This window comes from Entelurus aequoreus, linkage group LG12 (assembly GCF_033978785.1).
Source record: "Entelurus aequoreus isolate RoL-2023_Sb linkage group LG12, RoL_Eaeq_v1.1, whole genome shotgun sequence".
Taxonomy (NCBI): domain Eukaryota; kingdom Metazoa; phylum Chordata; class Actinopteri; order Syngnathiformes; family Syngnathidae; genus Entelurus; species Entelurus aequoreus.
Genome location: NC_084742.1, coordinates 19565504 through 19585434, shown reverse-complemented (window position 1 = coordinate 19585434; position 19931 = coordinate 19565504). Strand labels below are relative to the sequence as shown.

The window sequence follows — 19931 nt, the reverse complement described above, 5'->3', positions numbered from 1 at the left end:
CGTTGCAGCCCTACTGCACAGACACTCTTGCTGTGACCCAAAAGAACCCTTTGAGGTTATGTAAATAATCTAATGGTTTGTGAGAAGGACTGACTGGTGAATATTGAAAAGCCAGGTTCTGTATGCCTTATTATGTAAATTGGCAGATCCTTGAACCTCCACACTGTTTGCTGTCCAGATGGCTCATTTAGCGGGGAAGTTCATGATGTAGCATTTTCAAACGGCCTCTGAAGGCACCTCTATCTAAGGTTGGATCCATTACCATTGGAACGTAGATGATTCACAATGGTTAAAGTAATACAGACGGTACCAAAATGCGTAACTAGCGTGGACACGCGGAGCAAAAACACATAATATGATAATACACAATGTAATAAAAATGCATAATTGATAGGTGTGTAACGATTGATCGATATATCGATAGATCGACTAGTTGGCCTTCCAGAAGCTATATATGTCGAGCTAACATTGTTTTAAAAGCTAATGAATCAATTTTATCAATACTATAAAAGAAAACATTGGCTTTAAGAACAGCGGACATTTATATACAGCTGTTTTTACCCCTTTTTGAATGATTGTATACCGCAAATGTTCTGTGAAAAGATCCAAGATAGCGCTCTCCACAGGGCACCGTCATGGAGGCGTCCGACTCAACGTCCTTTTACTTCTTTTCCTCAGCTTCTTGTCCAGAGCTTGAAGGACATACTCTGGAAAAAGTTTTTTATGATCAGGCGACCTTAATAAAGCCGAAAGAGCGCATAAATGTCTAACTTTTGGACCCAGCTACGCTCAAGTCCTTCTCTGAGCTGGCATGCTATGCCAAACCGACAGACCGCTGCAGACGGGGTCACCAGACAACAAGTCGAAAGGAAAGTGCGGCAGACAGTGAGGAGATGACCATAGACTCTGGAGCATGGTTAGCGAAAGAAGGCTAACTCTTCCAGTTATCCATCCATTTTCTACCGCTTGTCCCTTTTTTGGGTCGCGGGGGGTGCTGGAGCCTATCTCAGCTGCAATCGGGCGGAAGGCGGGGTACACCCTGGACAAGTTATAGTACTGGCAAATGTTTAATATTTGGAAAATATGATGGACGGACTTCAACTTCAGCGGCAAGACTCGGGTAGGAGGAATAAACAGGCATGGTACACAGACAGTAATATGATTTCAAACTCCTGCTCTGAATGTGGAATATCTGACTTTGATGTTAAGGCCATTTTATTTGCCCAGAGAACTGAAATGTATTATCGTAAGTGTCGTGTACACCCACCCACCCTCTAAGGAGGAGCCTGCCCTTAAGGAAAATACACAAGAGGATCAATGGGCATGACAATACGTACCTGCACTCTGCTGATTTTTGGTGATTTTAACCACTGTAAACTATGGTAATACTTTTGCAAGAAATAACAGGAATTTAGGAAACTTCACCTTCAGTGTCCAGTATTTATTTCAGTCACACTTGTTGAATTTTTGAATTGTTTCGGATCGTATAGTTCTAAAAAAATAACGCCGTTCCTGAATCGTATCGGCAACTATATGCTGATTTAAATTGAATCGTTGTTAAAACAAATCATTACACTCCTAAAAAATAATACATGTATAATTGAATCGTAGCCCCTGAATCGTAATCGAATCGTGAGACTATTTCCACGCCTACATCTAACACAGTGTTGTTTTCAGCATCACTTTGAAATCATTACTGTAGCTTTTTTTGTTGCAGTGAGAAGGTTCTTTAAAAAAGGATATATATGTCCGAAGCGTTCATTTTGTGAAAAACTATAACTTGAGATTAACCTGTGATTGTGGTCCCGTGTAATTGGGTCACAAGAAATATGAAAAGCGTACCAAATTGGCAAGGATGTCCATGAGTGCAGGCAGTTAAGCCCTGCAATGGATCATCAACAGTCTTCAATGTAGCCTTCAGTGATGTATGGTTGACATGAGGTTATTGTGCAGAAGACCGTAATTGCTTAAAGCTGCTTAGACTTTTTTTGAAAAGCCTACAACGTGCACACTCGCTGTGGGACACCTTTTGAGCTTTAACAGTAGGATATACTAAAAGACTATCCCACTTTTTGAAACTGACCTGATCTACAGTGGGAATGCACCATTTTGCAAAATATGTGAATTCCAATTTTCTCACTTGTTGATTATTAATTTGTCTTACATACACAGAGCCACACGCTTTCATTTGAAAGAAGTCACACTATTTTCTACTATATTATTGTAAATATTTTTAATATCATTATTTGACTTTTCATTGTCTTATTCTGCTATAAAGAAACTTCTAATGGTCTTTCTGACATTCTTCATGGAAGGTCTCGGAAGGACAGTTTAATAGAAATGAATAAAAAGACAAAACAATCCATCAAGTCAGACAAAATGTTGGGCTAATGCAACTCCACGATACAATCATGCATGCAATAAAGGCAAGTCAAATGAAAAATAATTTAAAACTCCAAAATGATGAGTCATGGAAAGTGAGAAAGCAGTGCCGGCTGTCATGCTGAGTCCTCGAGTAAAATGGCAGCATTTGTTAAGTATATTTTGTTAAATTAGAAGTTGTGGCTTGTACAGCCCTTTGAGACACTTTTGATTTAGGGCTATATAAATAAACATTGATTGATTGATTGATTGAAGTTTGAATTTGACTATTTAGAATTAGAATGTATGTGAAATTGTGAATTGAGATTTTGTTAAATTTTATTTTGTTTTGTGTGTGTGCACTCTTTATCTACAGTGTTCTCGGAATAGCCCTCTGTGCATAATGTAACCTGACTATTTTACTACAGTACTTCCTATCTAATGCCTGCTACAATTACTTCACCGCATTCTTCTTTCGTTGTGTAGCCGTGTTTTCAGAGCCTGGACGTGTGCATGCGGTTGCCATGGCAATTTGTTATTTTTGCTGGTTTTACCATCTGCTCTGTATCTCACTTTTCACTGTGCTGCACTATTGAGTTGCAACTTGCAATCACATTTGTACAGACATTATCGCTGAGATACATTTCTTTTCTGCTGTTGATGCGTTCATAAACTGAGCTTTGCATGCAAACGGCACGTCAGTGGGAGGGAAAGATGAGCGAGGAGCAGGAGGAGGTGAAGATTCACAGAGAGAGGCAAGAGTGTAGGAGGAGAGAAGGCCAAGTCAGAAGAGATTTCTCTGCCAAGGACATAACACACACCATCATCTGTTGTAAGAAGGGTCTTTGGCGTATTCATTTTACTCTTCTACTCTCAAATGCTTCCCTTTAATTTTAGCACTCTTTCTCTGTGTTGAATGCATGTCGCTCAGCTCGAGGTGCTTATTACAGACATGCGGCTTCTCTGTAGTTTCCCTGAGACGTTTCCATCTCGAATGACTGCTCAAGTGAAGATGATTGGTACCTCCTTGTGCTACTTGATGCCTTACTTGCTAGCAGAACAGTGTAAAAACATTTGATACGACCCACAATTGTGAAACCGTCGAAGTAAAGCTTGTTTGTGGTTTCAAAATACTTGCTTGTGAGTTTCCAGAAACCTGTTTTCATCATTCGTCAAGGGCCTCCTTTAAAAAAAACAACTGAATAGCCCTGCAACCTAACGCAATTAAGAGATACTGAGAGCTTTGTTTCTTTTCAATTGTATGATGTGACTCATATATTCCTTTAGTGCGATGAAATGTTTGTGATTCACCTTTGGCCGCACCCCAAGAAGTGATTTCATAGCAAGTGTTGTGTATTAGCCGTCTGCGAGTGTGAGTAGTGCATACTGGATCTATTACACTCTGGCTCTGGTAAACAGTGGAAAATACATGAACTGGATGTACACCAGTATAAAGTTTTTCAAGAAAAAATTGGAAAAGGTGTGTTGCTATCTTAGGTTTATTTTCGTGTTGCCAACATAGGCACATTATTTAATCTTATAACATCAGGAACAACTAGCTGTAATTGCAAACTACTTTAATGTAGTCTGAGTAGAGCTGTCCTCTTGTATTGGACTTTGCATCATAGTGCTCGGTAAGGAATGTTGTCCTACTTTATGCAGCCCTGCACAGCATTTTTATCCCTTGACCAGTGACCCACATAGAAATCAAAGGAAACGCAGGGCCAACAAAGACTGAGAAAGTACTTTTAGTACTCTAGGCAGATGGACGGCGATTGTTCATGTCAATGTGTGAAGGGACCTGGTGGTGTATTATGAATGATACATAGTACAGTATCCAATAGTATCACTGTGTAACGGTGCGTAAAGAGGTCAGTATGTTTCAAGCTTGTATCTGTCAGCACCATGACGATGTCAGCAATTTGTCAGTCTGCTGCTGTCATGCTGAATCACGGAAGGCTAATGCCAGTCCACATGCTTCTTACATGACCCTTATAGTCTTTGTTGTCAGTGCTATAAGGATGTTTGGGAAGATGCCTAAAAGAGAATAACTGCCGACATACCGGTATTTCACTAAATAAGCGTTTGTCACATGCAACTTTAAAAAACAGTGCATTTGTAAAAAGAAACAGTTAAATTCCCACATTTATTAAATAATGGAAATGTGCACAAACCTGGAACATCTGAGCCCTACAATAAAGAAGCTTGTCTGATCTCTCGGTGCAGTCTACAAAATTTTAGAACTGTCTGCATTTCTTTATTTACAATAAATATATTGATTATTGACATTGAATAATAGATTTTATAATTGTCCATGTCCGAATTGCGATTAATCTAAAAATCGATTATTTCCCCGACCTAAACTGGAGCTCTTGAATTAAACAGGGGTGAGAGGGTCGATACAAATATTGACAGTAACAATACCATTCATAGTATCAGTATATTAATACTGTAGTGATTAGAAAAAAAAGAAGTATTATCACAAAAGCGTGTTTTGTTATTGTTTTTCAACTCAAGTAATAAGTCCTGTGTTCTTGTCTGATTATAATAGTGATCAAAACTGTAATCATTCAACGATCTTTAAAATTTTAAGTATCAGTCAGTATCAGCATTTTAAAACGTTTTAACCATTTTTATCAGCCTTTGGAACCTGTTTTGAAATGGTTCTATTATCATTTACATGCCAAATAATGTATTGTGATATATTTTGTTATCGAATGAGGCTGCAATATGTATCCCAATATAGATTTTAGGCCATATCACCCATCTCATCATACACCCATCATGTATATGTCGAGCTAAGACAGGTTTATAAAAAATGTTGACAATGTGTTACATGATCACAGTTTTTCTGCAGTGGGTTTACTTTAGGTTTACTGTTCATTCACCTTCTTGTAAAAACGGGGGCTGCCACATATTTGGTTGTCTCTTGTAACAATGGCAACTGAGACCAGAAGGCCTCTCCATCCCCCACGTAGACACCATTTCCACCCCCACCTTTTGTTAACGGTGCGCCCCTGCAGCTATGGGACACTGAAGATTGGGAGAGATCAGGATACACTGCCACTGTACTCCAGCCATCCATCCACTGTCCCTGTATTACATGAAACAAAATACATGCCAGGCTGCAGTGTTGATTTAATCCACAAGAAATGGTGCAAATACAAACGTTTATTTCATTGCTTTATTAGTCTTTCGAGATCATATTTTCATGTCTTACGTTGTGCCATTCCATTCCAACAAGAGCTTTGTTAAAATAACTTCCTGCTGCTGTGGAACTTACAAAAACAAATCAATAAACAGCCATCGGCCTGTCTGCCATTGACTGACGTTCGAGTCAGTAGAAGCTCAGTGCTAATGGTGCTTTTTGCAGCAGACATCTAGTCTAGTGAGTGTTTTCTGCTTGCTTGCTGCACTTATTACCAGTGTTTCTCCAGGTGAGAGCATATGGTGAGCAGTTAAAGTGTGGAAAGAGGATTTTTAAGCAAACCTGTAAAAATGTTCAATGTGTGGTATTTTTTCCAGATCTGTCCAAGAATCGTCTGTGTGAGCTTCCAGAGGAGCTCGGTCAGTTCATTTCTTTAGAAACGCTGACTCTCTACCACAATGGTATGCGTTCACTGTCCTCCTGCCTGGGCAACCTCCAGGCCCTTACCTACCTCAATCTCAGGTGAGAAAGATGCTCTTTGTTGCTACTGGGAATTTAATTATAAACAATATAATGATAAACAGCGGTAAAACTCCCTACATTTAGTAGTACCATTTTTAAATTAAAGTTATGGTAAAACTTTAATTAACAACCGCACTTCGATAAACTCACTAGTGATACTGCTCATTTACTTACTGGAGAAGCATGCTAGCAAGCTAATCGCCAGCTTGCTTAAATGCTAACATGAATACAAGAGACATACACGTATGACACAGAGGTGTCTACACCTGCGTAAACCTGCCTGATGTCCCATAAACTGGATGTGTGACCCTAATTTTACCTTTAGCATTAAAAAACACTAACCTGTACAAATCACAATGGAAGAAGATAAACCTATATAAACATTCAAAAGGTGTGCTTGAAAAGTACTTTGGAGCACATCCAACAATACCGTGATAATGATAACTGTGATAATTTTGGTTACAATAACCATGATGTTACGGTACATCCCTAATTGCTACCTATGTTATTGCTAAAGTCAGTAAATCAAACTAACTGCTTACTGACCTGTGTCTCAGACTACTTTTACACTGCAGGCCAAAGTTTTTGAAATCTGATTTTTTCCAGCTGACTGTTAACACTGCAAGAAAATGTGATATTTTTTAGACTCCAGTATAAACGCGCACAATGTGGCCTCAATGTCACTTGCATGCGCAGTTCGATAGTGAAAACAAAAGCAGTTGACCAGATTCCGTAAATGAACAAAATAAAATAAAAGTCACCAAACTTCTTTTACGTGAAAATAAATGTAGGTAATATGTGTGAATGAATATTTACAGTGTAATATATTTTGGAGGGTTCTAATCTTTTTATAGCTGTTAAGTAGAGGCGTCACAGACATCAGTGTGATTATTTTTGAACTCCCAAATGTAAACAACTTCCGCAATGTAGGTAACATGTAAGCAAATATGCCACAGAGTACACGTCAATTCTGGTCCTTTGTTCAGAATCAAAGTATATAATATATACGTATCTTCATACATTACATATAGCTAGATATTTGCGCACTATTGACCAGCGATGAACCGAAAATCCGGCCGCCAAAAAAATACTTTGTTCACCGAAACCGGATGTTGTGATGATGTATCCACTTCCACTGGCAAGCTCACCCAAAAATTACACAAAAGTCACATATAGGATGCATTCAGGACACATTTCCGGTTGTACTAAAGTCACATTTTAAAATCTCAGATTCCAATCGAATTCAGACTACTTCCTGATGTGGCCTGAATGTGACGATATAAGATCAGATTTAAAACACTTTGGAGCGTTTAGACTGGCAAAAAATATCTGATTTGTGTCAATTTAAAATCAGATTTGTTGTGTTTTTAGGCACTTTTTTATTGAAATGTGAAATGAAATGGATTGTGATATTAATCAGAAATCAGAAATACTTTATTAATCCCCGGTATATTACCGTATAATACCGTATAATACGATTATCTCTCGCAGAGTATCGCTTTTTTTGCAGTAATCTTTTATCACAGGTATTTCCTTTCATCGCTCCTTACATATCATCTACAGTAGGACGGGACATGAGTGGCTGAAAATTTGGCCAAGCCGAATTCACAGAAGAAAAAAACTAACTAGGCGCTAATATGGTGGACTCGAGCAGGGAAGTTAAACTTAAAGATGCACCAGCATCGTTGAAATCAAATATGTGCATCTGTCAAGTAAGATATGGGCTTGTAAAAAATGTCTCACAAAAATGCCAAATACAGCAGGCACAACAACCATCCACAGCCAGCCACCTAAACTCATTCTGAGCTCACACACAAGACTGTGCTTGAAAAAGAAAGATTTTTCTATTCAAAGGTTTTTTTTTAGTTTCTACGTTTATAGAGTTGATCTACTTGAGCATTAAGCTCTAATTGGATTGACTAATGCACTGACAGAAAGCTACTGATCATAACCAAAAAAAAAAAAGTTTCAACCATGTAAAAGGTTTCAAAATAAGAGTCTTTACATATATGTGCATAAACATTAAGAATTCTTAACACAATGTATTTATGGCGGGCAAAATTCAACATGGTATTATATTGTGTTATAAAATTGATAATGTCGTAATTAAAAATATATATGTATATTTATTTATTTAAAAGCCATATTTTGGGCCGATTCTACTTCAAGGACATGGCACCTCCGCTATGCAAAGTGTCGCTGTACTGCTATCACGCTGTGCGGGGTTAGTGGTGAGCAAGGCAATACAAGAAGTTGACAGGCAAGAAGTAGAGGGCATTTTTCTAACATTTACATTGCAAGAAACTTGATCCACTTCATGTACAATTGCAATAAATTGAAATTTATCATTTTAATTGGTTTTTGACTCCGTTCGTCCAAAGTCATTTAGTGTACATATTATACAACTTGTATTTTGAGATGCTTTTTTAAAAATGTATCAGTGAACTTTGTAGAATATCTCAATATATCACTATACCACAATGTCGCAATATTGTATCGTATCGTGATTTGTTGAAGTTCTTGCAAAGACCCAGCCCTAGGCAGCCACAGAGAAATTAATGTATATTTGAGACACAGCTTTGTAGCCTCAAAGTATTTTACAGCTCGCAGCAATCATAAGCATATTAACTGTTTACTGTGATCAGTACATTCATAATTAGTATGAAACGTGTCTTTGCGTCCCCAGCCGAAATCTTCTGTCCAGTTTGTCTCCGTCAGTGTTTGAGCTTCCTCTTCTGCGGGTGCTCATCATCAGCAACAACAAGCTGTCTTCATTGCCCGCCTCCATATTCTCCCTCACACATCTCCGACAGCTGGTAGGTACCACATACACACGCCACACACATGCACGTGTTCCAGTATCATTCTATTGTGTTTTTTCATGTCACTGTTTGCGTTTTGTCTTTGTCAGGACGTGAGCTGCAATGAGCTGCAGTGTTTACCCGCTGAGCTGGGCCAGCTAGAGTGTCTCCGGGACTTAAACCTGAGGAGAAACCAGCTCACTGCTTTACCTGAGGGTACACACACATGCGACTGAATAATTTCCTTGACATACAATCATTAGACCACGTAGTCAACAGAGGCACATTTTTTCACCCATGTCTAGAAATCTCAGAACTACCGCTTGTCCGCCTTGATGTGTCCTGCAATCGCATCACCCGGGTGCCCTTGTGCTACCGCCACCTGCGGCACCTTCAAAGCATCTTGCTGGACAACAACCCGCTGCAGATGCCCCCGGCGCAAACCTGCTCCAAGGGCAAGTACCACATCTTTAAGTATCTCAACATGGAGGCCTGCAAGAGGAGTCAGGAAGAGCTGGCGAGACACTTGAGGCCCACAGGCTTCAACAGCTGGTCAGTGATTTTTTTGCTCAGCACAGCCACATGATCACTAACCTCATTGACCCAATGAGTGATGTGCATATTGCAGTTTGTCAGACCAGGAGCTGTTCACAAGTCAGTTTGGAGGCTTGGACTCTGGTTTTAATAGCGTTGATAGCGGCAGCAAAAGATGGTCTGGAAATGAAGTAAGTCCACACGACAAATACGTGTTAAACATGCTAGTGCAGACCTGCCAACACATACTGTATGCATTTTACATACTCTGCACATATTTTGACCCATGAATGTATGCTTGTATGCTTTGCTGTTCTCCAGGTATGCATTATATTGCATTTTGTCAGTTTAGTCCAAGTTTAGTCCCTAAAGCCTGGATTAAGCTCCGATGTCCAGTAATATGTATGTGTGTATACGTCCAGTCAGCAGATGATTTCTCAGAGCGTTCCCTCCGCATGTCTGAAGTCAGCAGAGACCAGAGAAACCTGGAGGAGGAGGAGGAGGAGGAGGAAGTCTCTCCTTTAGACGCTAGCAATGGTGAGCACAGCCAGTAGAAGACATCCTGTCAAACAGCAGAATAGAATAAAAAGTCCATTGTGCTCTATCTGCAGTCAATGGCCAACCTGAGCAGATGGACTTCAACAGCACCATGACAGAGAAAGAGGACGACGAGATGAAGACAGACCTACCAACGCCTTCTCTTGCGACACGCCCACTTGTATGTGTGTCGCTATGCCCGACGTGATGCTCCTTCCTTGCACAACTTCCTCTTTTGATTGTGTCACTTATTTCCAGCAGCTGAAGGAGAGAACGTCGCCGTCCCACAATAACGACTCCACAGTATGCCGGTGTGTAACTTTTTATCACTTTCCCACAGTTTCATGCTTGTGTTCCAAGGTCACGTGACACAATATTTGCAGAGCTGGGGAAAGTCAACAGAACATTCTTTACTTAATCAGCCACCGGCCCCTATACTGTGTACTTTGAAAAATACCTTTTACATTCATCACCATGTGGACACCTGACAACAATCACTAATTCAGGGTTTCTTAAATGGCGGTACTTGTACCCCCGGGAATACTTGACATAAATACAGTACATCCGTAAAGTAGTTTAGTTTATTAAGGATCCCCATTAGTCTACACCGCAGTGGAGACTATTCTTCCTGGGGTCCAGGCAAAAAACATCACACAATCACAAAACAAAAGATTAAAATGCAGTACAACATGATCAAATAATAAAATGTTGTATTACAAAAATAGCAACAACAAAGAACCAAAAAAATAATAATAACTTCGAGTTTACATAATATTGTTCATACCAAAGATAAAAAGAGCAATATAAAAAAATATATATATATATTTTTGCAAAAAAAAATAAAACAAAGAACCAATGGCCTAAAATATATACATTAGTGTACCAAAGACAAACAGTAAGTGACGAAAAAAGTTCCATCCACCATTTTCTACTGCTTGTCCCATAATCAATAAAATAGTCAATAAAAACAGTCATGACATTAGGTACAATCTAGAATAATCTCTTTCCGCAATACTTCTCCTCTTAGTCTATTCTTAAAACCCACTCTGCTGGTGATTGATACCAGATATTGTGGAAGTCGATTCCAGTAAGTGATTGCCCTATACATTACAGTCTTTTTCAAAACATCACTTTTGGGTTTAAGACGGGTGAAAGCACCTCTTAGGGCTAACCTGGTACCATAGTTGTGACTTTCACTAGCAAGCAACAGCTGAGAATACAGATATGAAGGTTTATGGTATGTATAGATTGTTTTTAAAAATAGAATCAAACTACACGCTACTCTTTCACCAACTCTCATCCATGACAATTCATTATGCATGATCTCAAGGGTTAGATGCATTAGACCAGATTGCTGGGCAGTAGTCAATATGTGACAATACAAGGGATTGTATAACTTGTTTCGTAGTTGTGTTAGTTAAAAAATAGGCACTTCTTCTTATGATTGAGATGCTTCTGCTCATTTTTGTTACTATGTTATTAATGTGAGTGGCCCAAGATAGTCTTTCATCTATTGTAACTCCCAGCAACCTGGCTTCTTTAACTTGTTCAATATGAACTCCGTTCAAAGAAACATTCAATATGCGTTCTTTTCTATGAGCATGTTTTGAGCAAATAACAAGCCATTTTGTTTTGGAAATATTAAGTTTCATCTTATTTTCTGTAACCCATTTAGAAATCTGCATAACCTTGTCTTGTAGTATACTGCTCAGGTCTGTGCAATTATCAGCATAAGCATATATTGTTGTGTCATCTGCGTAAATTGCACAGCAACCATTCTTTAAAATACATGACATATCATTTACAAATATTGAGTATAATAAAGGTCCCAGGCAACTTCCCTGGGGAATACCACAATATAATGTTTTAATATTTGAAAGGGTTCCATTGAACATGACACATTGCTGTCTGTTGACTAGGTAGCTTTTCATCCAGTTAATCGCTGAGAGTTTAAAACCATAAGCAGACAGTTTTATAAGTAGTAGTTTGTGGTCAATAATATCAAAAGCAGCACTAAAATCTAATAGCACTGTGCCAACTAATAATTTACTGTCAATTTGTTTTAGCCAGTCATCTGTTAATTGTGTGAGAGCTGTGCATGTTGAATGGCCAGTTTTATATGCATGTTGAAAGTCTGAATTGTACAGGGCTTCACTTTTTCCATGTTTTGTAATGTTACAGCCTTATTCCGAAATGGAATAAATTAATTTTTGTCCTCTACACACAATACCCCACAATGACAATGTGGAATTTTTTTTTAGAGATTTTTGCAAATGTTTTTAGAATAAACAAATAAAAATCATGTACGCAAGTATTCACAGCCTTTGCCATGAAGCTCAAAAGTGAGATCAGGTGCATCTTGTTTCAGGTTTAGTGGATACTGGAACTATAAACCTAATTTATAGGAAAATTAAACGGTGGGTGTGGTCAATATGACGCCATCATATAATTTGCATAATCTGCGATCCATATATTTTCTTTAAAAAGGGTGAAAATAAGTTATACTTACATTTAAAAACATTTATTAATTCGTATGAACATGTATTTTTCTTACATTGTTCTTGCTCCATTTTCAATTGTTGCTGCTTATTGTACAATGTACTGTTTTGAGAATTTTTCAAGTTTCTAAAGACTTCTCCAACCCTTTCAGTGACTTTTTCTTTATCAAAAACTATCAACCAATCTAGCATCTTTCTCTGGTGTTATTGGAGACTACTCGTGTTATTGCTCGATGTCCACAACTAACAGCGAGCGTTGCAGCGAGCCTTATTCACGTCACGCTTGCTTTGCGCTGCTTCTCCAGCCTTCTTTTTCCCTTAAAAGCTGCCACTGTCCTCTTATTTGCACACTGCACATTTTGTAGATAGCTGTCCATGGGTGTATCTCGGATATATTAAATCATGTCCATACCTCAGATATGTTGCCTCTGCTCCAGATATATCCGTACATATTACTTGCATCACAATATCTTATTTGGGCAGCGCTGTTTCTGAAATTTCGGTACATCACTTGTCAATAGTGCGCAAATAATAGGCTATTTATATATCCATGCATGAATGGATATATAAATAGGTGTGGCAGCTTTTATTTTGCCGTGGCGGGTCGCCTCGATAAATTACATGTTGGAGAAACCCTGAGGGCTTTTTGAATTGATATTGTACAAAGTTTTTCTCAAGGGGCGAGGGTCCAAAATGCGACTTTGGGGCTATTTGTGGCCTGTAGCATATTGCAAAATGAATAACATACAAAAAACATAATTAATAAAGGGAAACGAGTGAAAAGGTCTAATGCAAATTGGAAAAGACAAAGTTAATTTGCATTTTTTTCTTTAAATATATATAACTTGTTAGCCTATATGATATTGTGCTTTAGCCTTCTTTTTTACAAAGTTGAAAATTAATGGTTTATTGGTAATTAACGTGAAATTATTTTATATGAAATTTTTTATTCTAAATGTTTAAAAAAAAGATCATTGTTTATGAGCACTGTTTTTGGACAGTTATAAACTAGAGTGATTGATGCTGCAGTACTGTGTTTTATCAGTTTTTGTAGAAATTAAATTAATATCTTATAGTATTCTTGGCTGAAATATATAATCCACAGTGGATACTTCACTGAAAAAAGGATTTTCCACTGCCTACATGAACAGTTAAAGTACCAATGATTGTCACACACACACTAGGTGTGGTGAAAGGTGTCCTCAGCATTTGACCCACAAATATAAAACAAATATACATTAATTTAACAGCTGCATATTGTTGGCGAATGTGATATTAATCACTGTTGACCAGTGTTAGGTTAGTTACTGAAAACCAGTAACTATTTACAGTTACTATATTTCAAAAGTAACTCAGTTACTTACACCAAAAAGTAATGCGTTACTGTGAAAAGTAACTATTTAGTTACTTTTTTTCCCCTTCTTTTTTTTTTAAAAGCTCCCATTAATGCCCTTTTAGCCTTCATTTCAGTACTGTTATTGCACTGGAGAATAATACAATGTGTTGATCAACTTGACATGCATTTGCATCACTGAACTCTGCTAAGCAATGTGGTCTACATACAACACACAAAGACAAAGATATGTTTCAAAGGGCCAATTTATTTCAGGCCAGAACAAATTGACAAAACTATTTTAAATAGCTGCACCATAACATACATAAGTAACAAATAGCATAATAACAACATAGCTGTAAACCTGGCTTCACCTAAGGAAGGCACACGTGACATACACAAAGCCTAACCAGGCAGATTTGAATTGTTGTTTTGGGCAGTAGACGGGATCTTTGATCCAAGACACAACTTACAGTTAACTAAAATGTTCTTTTCTTTGTGCTCGACAAAAGAAAAGAAGTGAGAATATCTCATACTTGCCAACCCTCCCGAATTTCAGTGCCTCTCCCCGGGACAACCATTCTCCCCACCTCCTTTCCCTCCCCTCCCCACACCCACACCCAGACACACGCCTCCGGCTTGTGACACAAGAGATTCAGAAGGACGACACTGCAGCGCTCCAATAAAACCCACTCAGATCTTCTGTTTCTACCTATACTACATAAAAAATAACGTAAAATAATACAGTAACGCATCATGTAGTAACGACAACTGAGTTACTGAATATAAAAAATAACGCGTTAGATTACTGGTTACCGCCGAAACTAACGGCGTTACGAAGTAACGCTTTAGTCCCAACACTGCTGATGACAGACCACGCCATTAACTGTATTTTTTAATACTCGTTACACTGATTGCAGTGACTGTCTTCATCCAAAAGGGTAGACAGTTTAACTAAAACAAGTTTTGTTCTCTTTAATGTAGAGTCACTTCGCACAAAGAGGTTGCCTCGCACTCGTCAGCCTCCCCATCACCGCTGTTCCCATCCAGCCCCACCATGGAGGAACGGCGCCAGCCGGGTTCGCTGCTCATCTGGCAGGAGCGAGAGCGACTACAGCAGCAGCAGCAGGGGGAGAAGGCCAGGTAAATCATAGTTTACTTGAGTCATGGCGGAGTCATGTTTCATTGCACAACAAAGGTTCTTCCAGAAAGCCTTGTGTACAGTGTATAACATATTGTAATATCACATTGCATGATGAAGCTAAATTCGAATGCAATTATCGGAGGCTTTGTTAGTTTATATTTGACTATAACATAGTGCTAGATCGTCATAAAGTAGACCATGGATACCGCTCTAATCCTCCCAACACATCTAATTATATGCTGCTCTATTTTTGCAGTTTACTGAAGTCACTCAGCAAAACAGGAAGTCTTGTGGCCTCTGCACCTCTGACAGGAAATGGCTCAGAGTAAGACTTTTGTGAACAGATTCAAGACAGCGAGTGCTTCCCATTTGATTTGAAAGTATTATTTACATTGTTAGGATGGAACATTTATAGGTGCATCTCAATTAATTACAATTATTTGAACATCTCATTTGTTTTAGTAGTTCAATTAAAAAAGTGAAACTCTTATAAAAGAGGTCATGGGTCTACATACAAGTTATTTTCTTCCGAGAGCAGTGTAAGTTGAGGTTTAGTGTATATTGGAACTATAAAACTAATTTATAGGGAAATTAACAACCAAGTCTCCCACACTGTAAACGGAAAGATTAGTGTTGACAATTGACAGTTCAATTTAATAAACTACTTAAATCAAATAACTTTTGCATAATAATTTGTTTTAATTCATTAAGAGATGCACCTAGGAAGTATCTGGGAAGTGAGTACACGTTACATATCTGCAAACATTTGATAATGTTTTCATGGAACAACACTGAAAAAATGACAGTAACACAGTTTACAGCTTGTATAACTGTGTAACGTTATACAAGTAGTCAGCAAGTTCTCTCTTGCTGACTACTCCCCCTTATAATTCTAGCAAGTCAGAACCATTTAAGCAACAACCCACCCAATCGCCAACAGACTTTTATTACCCTACTTGTTACTTTACAGAGTAATAAGTAGTGTCCCATCAAAATAACTATACACTATCATAAGTGTCTAAACTTCTGATGACAAAAGTGACTTATTCTAACAGTCAGCGGTTGCCAATGCGAGTCAATCGCATGAATGATTTTGTCTTATTTTTTACGTCGGGTGCCCTACCTGACACAACTCTGGCTGGAATTGAACTTGCCATGAAAGGCAGAATGTGTACCATTACCTCAAGTTAGTAGAAGTAAACAATATTAACTAGGCCTGAAAAACTAAGTAAATATCGGTGTCTCTTTTTGGTGCTTATTAGTATTAATTTTTATTACATGAGTGGTACCTAAATGAGGCCACAGTGCTGTATACGTCAGCCTAATTCCGTAGTCAACATTTACAATTACAGCAGTTTTGACAGTATACAACAATTATGATGTTATATCTTCAAACACTTGTTATAGCAGGTGGGTGAGTCGGCATATTTTGATGTGAACACTTGTCTGTACAGTTATCTTGGCCGAATTGCTATTTAATTTTTTCCTCTTTTCATTAATAACTATTAATTTAGCACCGAAAGGAGGCACAGATATCTATTACTTTTCTGGTTACTGCCCTCTGTCCTAGCCCATGCCGTTGTGGTACCAAGTTTGGGAACCCCTCCCTACGTATGAATGCTGCCAGCATTATTGCAGAGGTTATAGGGGTCTGGAGTCAGCCCATCAGTGTTCAGACCATATGCCATACACGGCATCAAATTGGTCTGCATTTCATGGCTGTTGTCCCAGAACAAAGCCTCTTCTAAGGATGATGCGCAAAAAACTGTTTTTGAAGACAAGTAGACCACAGCACATGGATTACTGGATCCACGTGCTCTTGTCTGATGAGACCAAGATACACTTATTTGGTTCTGATAGTGCCAAGTATGTGTGGCGGCAACCAAGTGAAGAGTACAAAGTCAAGAGTATCTTGCCTACAGTCAGGAGTGTCACAATCTGGGGCTGCAAGAGTGCTCCGTCACTGAGGTGTTAGTTCATTGAAGGAAACATGACAGCCCAGGTGTACTGTGACATACTGACTGAAACTGGGCCACAGGGCAGTATTCAAACTTAAGGACCCCCAAAACACCACCAAAAGCTAACTTGAAAAGGCATTTTTCCAGACCAAAACCCCATTGAGCATCATCTTCAAACGGCAGGTGGCACAAGGGCTTTAACATCCACCAAGTCTGTGATGTCATCATAAGGAGCAATGGAAGATGATTTTAGAAGAAACCTGCGATGGTCTAGTGAATTTAATGCATATGAAAGTTAAAGCAGTGCTGGAAAATACTAGTAGCTCCTCAAAATAATGACACTTAAGACATTTTCCCGAAGAAGTGTACTAGCTTTTGTGGCCAACAGTCTGAGTACTTAACAAACATTGTACAAACATGTAAATTCTTCAGTCAATCATCAAATATTTGCAAGAAGACCAATTAAAATATATGATCAAATATTTTTTAAAATGTATGGGGCGTACTCACTTACGTGAGGTAGCATATATTAATTGAAAGTCATCAATATGCTGGCTTTAGCAAGTGTTGTAATGTGTGCTTTGTTTCCCTCTAGTGGTCTGTCGCCAGATAGCAGCCCACCCCACCGTGGACCCCAACTGAGATGTGCAGTAAGTCTGTTAATTTTGACAGCTGTTTATTAGGTCATCAAAGAATTGTGCAATTTGTTGTTCTTATAGCCAGACCTGTGTGTTTAATTCCGTACCTGACCGTTTCGGCTACAACTGTGGCCTTCCTCAGAGGTGGTCGTGTAATGTTGCTGTGACGTGTCTGGTCAGCTGATTTAAACCATTTTTGGCGCTGTCTTCCTGCTTGTAGTAGCAGGCGGACAGTGCCATCTGCAGTCCGACCTCTTCAGGACTGTGTCCAAGGTGTGGTAAAGTTTGTCTGCCCCTCGTCCCGGTTCAGTCTGGGCGGCGCGCTTCTGCATCTCGATGGCTTCTCTGATCCGACGGTGGTATTTGTTGCTCTCTGTGCCGATAACACGTGCATTGTCCCAACCTATGAGGTGGCCAGACCCGTCACAGCAACATCACGTGACAACCTCTGACAAAGGCCACAGTTGTAGCCAAAACCGTCAGGGATGGAAATAAATACACAGGTCTGGCTATAAGAATATGAAATTGCAAAATTTTTTGTTGTAGTCTTGGTTATAGTCATATAAATTAATTTAGTTTTAGTCCAGTTTTAGTCGATAACATTTTAGTTGACTAAAATTACAGTAAATATTGTCGATTGAAATTTAAAGTATAGCCGACAACGCATCTTTGAAGTTGTCTTGAAAGCACTTATTATTATTATTACAATTATTATCGCAGAGCATCTCAAAAACTAAATTATTTTCAAATGTTGAATAATACATGACTAAAATGGTCACATGAAGAAACTAACTAGCTTTATTCGAGATTGGCGGGCAAGCTCACCTATGCGTACAACAAAAGTAGTGCTAGAGTAAGCAGTCTTGCTCCTCTACTGTATTTAAAGGGGAACTGCACTTTTTGGGGAATTTTGCCTATTGTTCACAATCATTATGAAAGACATGACGGATGGATTTTTTTTAATGCACTCTTAAATATTGAATACATTTGATCAAAAGTCAATGGAGCCTCTGGGAACACCCAAAAACCTCCATTAAGGTTTTATATACATGATGTAAGTACCGTATTTTTCGGACTATAAGTCGCAGTTTTTGTCAAAGTTTGGCCGGGGGTGCGACTTATACTCAAGAGCGACTTATGTGTGAAATTATTAACACATTACCGTAAAATATCAAATAATATTATTTAGCTCATTCACGTAAAAGACTAGACGTATAAGATTCCATCGGATTTAACTATTTGGAGTGACAGATTGTTTTGGTAAACATATAGCATGTTCTATATCAGGGGTGTCAAACTCAAATACAGAGTGGGCCAAAATTTAAAACTGAACAAAGCCGCGGGCCAAGGTTGAACAAATTAACCTTTTAATAGGGACCCAAACAAGTTTTGCATTGAATATTGAACAAGCAAGGCTTATATAACTTTATAGTGACATGCAAAATCGAGTTTCAAATAATAATAATAATAATTAAAAAAATATCAATGGCATATCAAATACAATTTAAATAAAAATGTAATGCCTCTTTTCTATTTGCAGCCTTCTGAGGTAAATATCAACATTAACTTTTTCCACAGACTAATAAATTAGAAAATAAAATAACAATCAATAAACCAACCATTCAGGACTTTAAACTGCTCAGTTTGCAACACACTGATCTAATCTGATGTGCCCAAGCCAGATACCTGGCATCTTTTCTTGGATGCTATTTCATTAATGTCGGGGCTCAGGCTTTGAGCTGAGGCATCTTTCATTATCGAACACAGTTGTTCATTAGTCATTATACCTCATAGTCCACCCGGACCACAGTCTTGGGGGCGTGTTTAAAGGCACTGCGTTTATCGTCCTCCACAAGCTGTCGTCACGTCTGCTTTTCATCCATTCCAACGACGTGCCGGCCCGATCACAAAAAATGTGCGACTTCAGCACGCACACACACGTAAATGCAAGGCATACTTGGCCAACAGCGATACAGGTTACACTGACGGTGCCCGTATATAAAACTTTAACACTGTTAGAAATATGCGCCACACTGTGAATCCACACCAAACAAGAATGACAAACACATTTTGGGAGAACATCCGCACAGTAACACAACATAAACACAACAAAACAAATACCCAGAATCCCATGCAGCCCTAACTCTTCTGGGCTGCAATATACACCCCCGCTATCACCAAACCCTGCCGCCCCCCCAACCCCGCCCACCTCAACCGACGCACGGAGGGGGGTGGGGGGTATTTGGTGGTAGCGGGGGTGTATATTGCAGCCCGAAAGAGTTAGGGCTGCATGGGATTCTGGGTATTTGTTTTGTTGTGTTTATGTTGTGTTACGGTGTGGATGTTCTCCCGAAATGTGTTTGTCATTCTTGTTTGGTGTGGATTCACAGTGTGGCGCATATTTCTAACAGTGTTAAAGTTATTTATACGGGCACCATCAGTGTAACCTGTATCGCT

The 19931-nt window shown here is 38.8% G+C and overlaps 1 protein-coding gene across 4 annotated transcripts in view; it reads left to right on the top strand.

Annotated features, from left to right (window-relative positions):
- The window catches only part of LOC133661676 (leucine-rich repeat and calponin homology domain-containing protein 4-like), a 48078-nt gene that overhangs the window by 9679 nt on the left and 18468 nt on the right, over positions 1-19931 (top strand). For 2 of the 4 annotated variants that reach the window (XM_062065067.1, XM_062065064.1), the window contains exons 2-12: positions 5887-6031; positions 8718-8847; positions 8943-9048; positions 9138-9384; positions 9461-9557; positions 9789-9903; positions 9978-10084; positions 10162-10214; positions 14719-14877; positions 15135-15203; positions 17432-17486. In XM_062065067.1, coding sequence (XP_061921051.1) covers positions 5887-6031; positions 8718-8847; positions 8943-9048; positions 9138-9384; positions 9461-9557; positions 9789-9903; positions 9978-10084; positions 10162-10214; positions 14719-14877; positions 15135-15203; positions 17432-17486 — 1283 coding nt within the window. The remainder of the gene's footprint in view (positions 1-5886; positions 6032-8717; positions 8848-8942; positions 9049-9137; positions 9385-9460; positions 9558-9788; positions 9904-9977; positions 10085-10161; positions 10215-14718; positions 14878-15134; positions 15204-17431; positions 17487-19931) is intronic. The other 2 variants (XM_062065065.1, XM_062065066.1) reach the window with 2 other exon arrangements.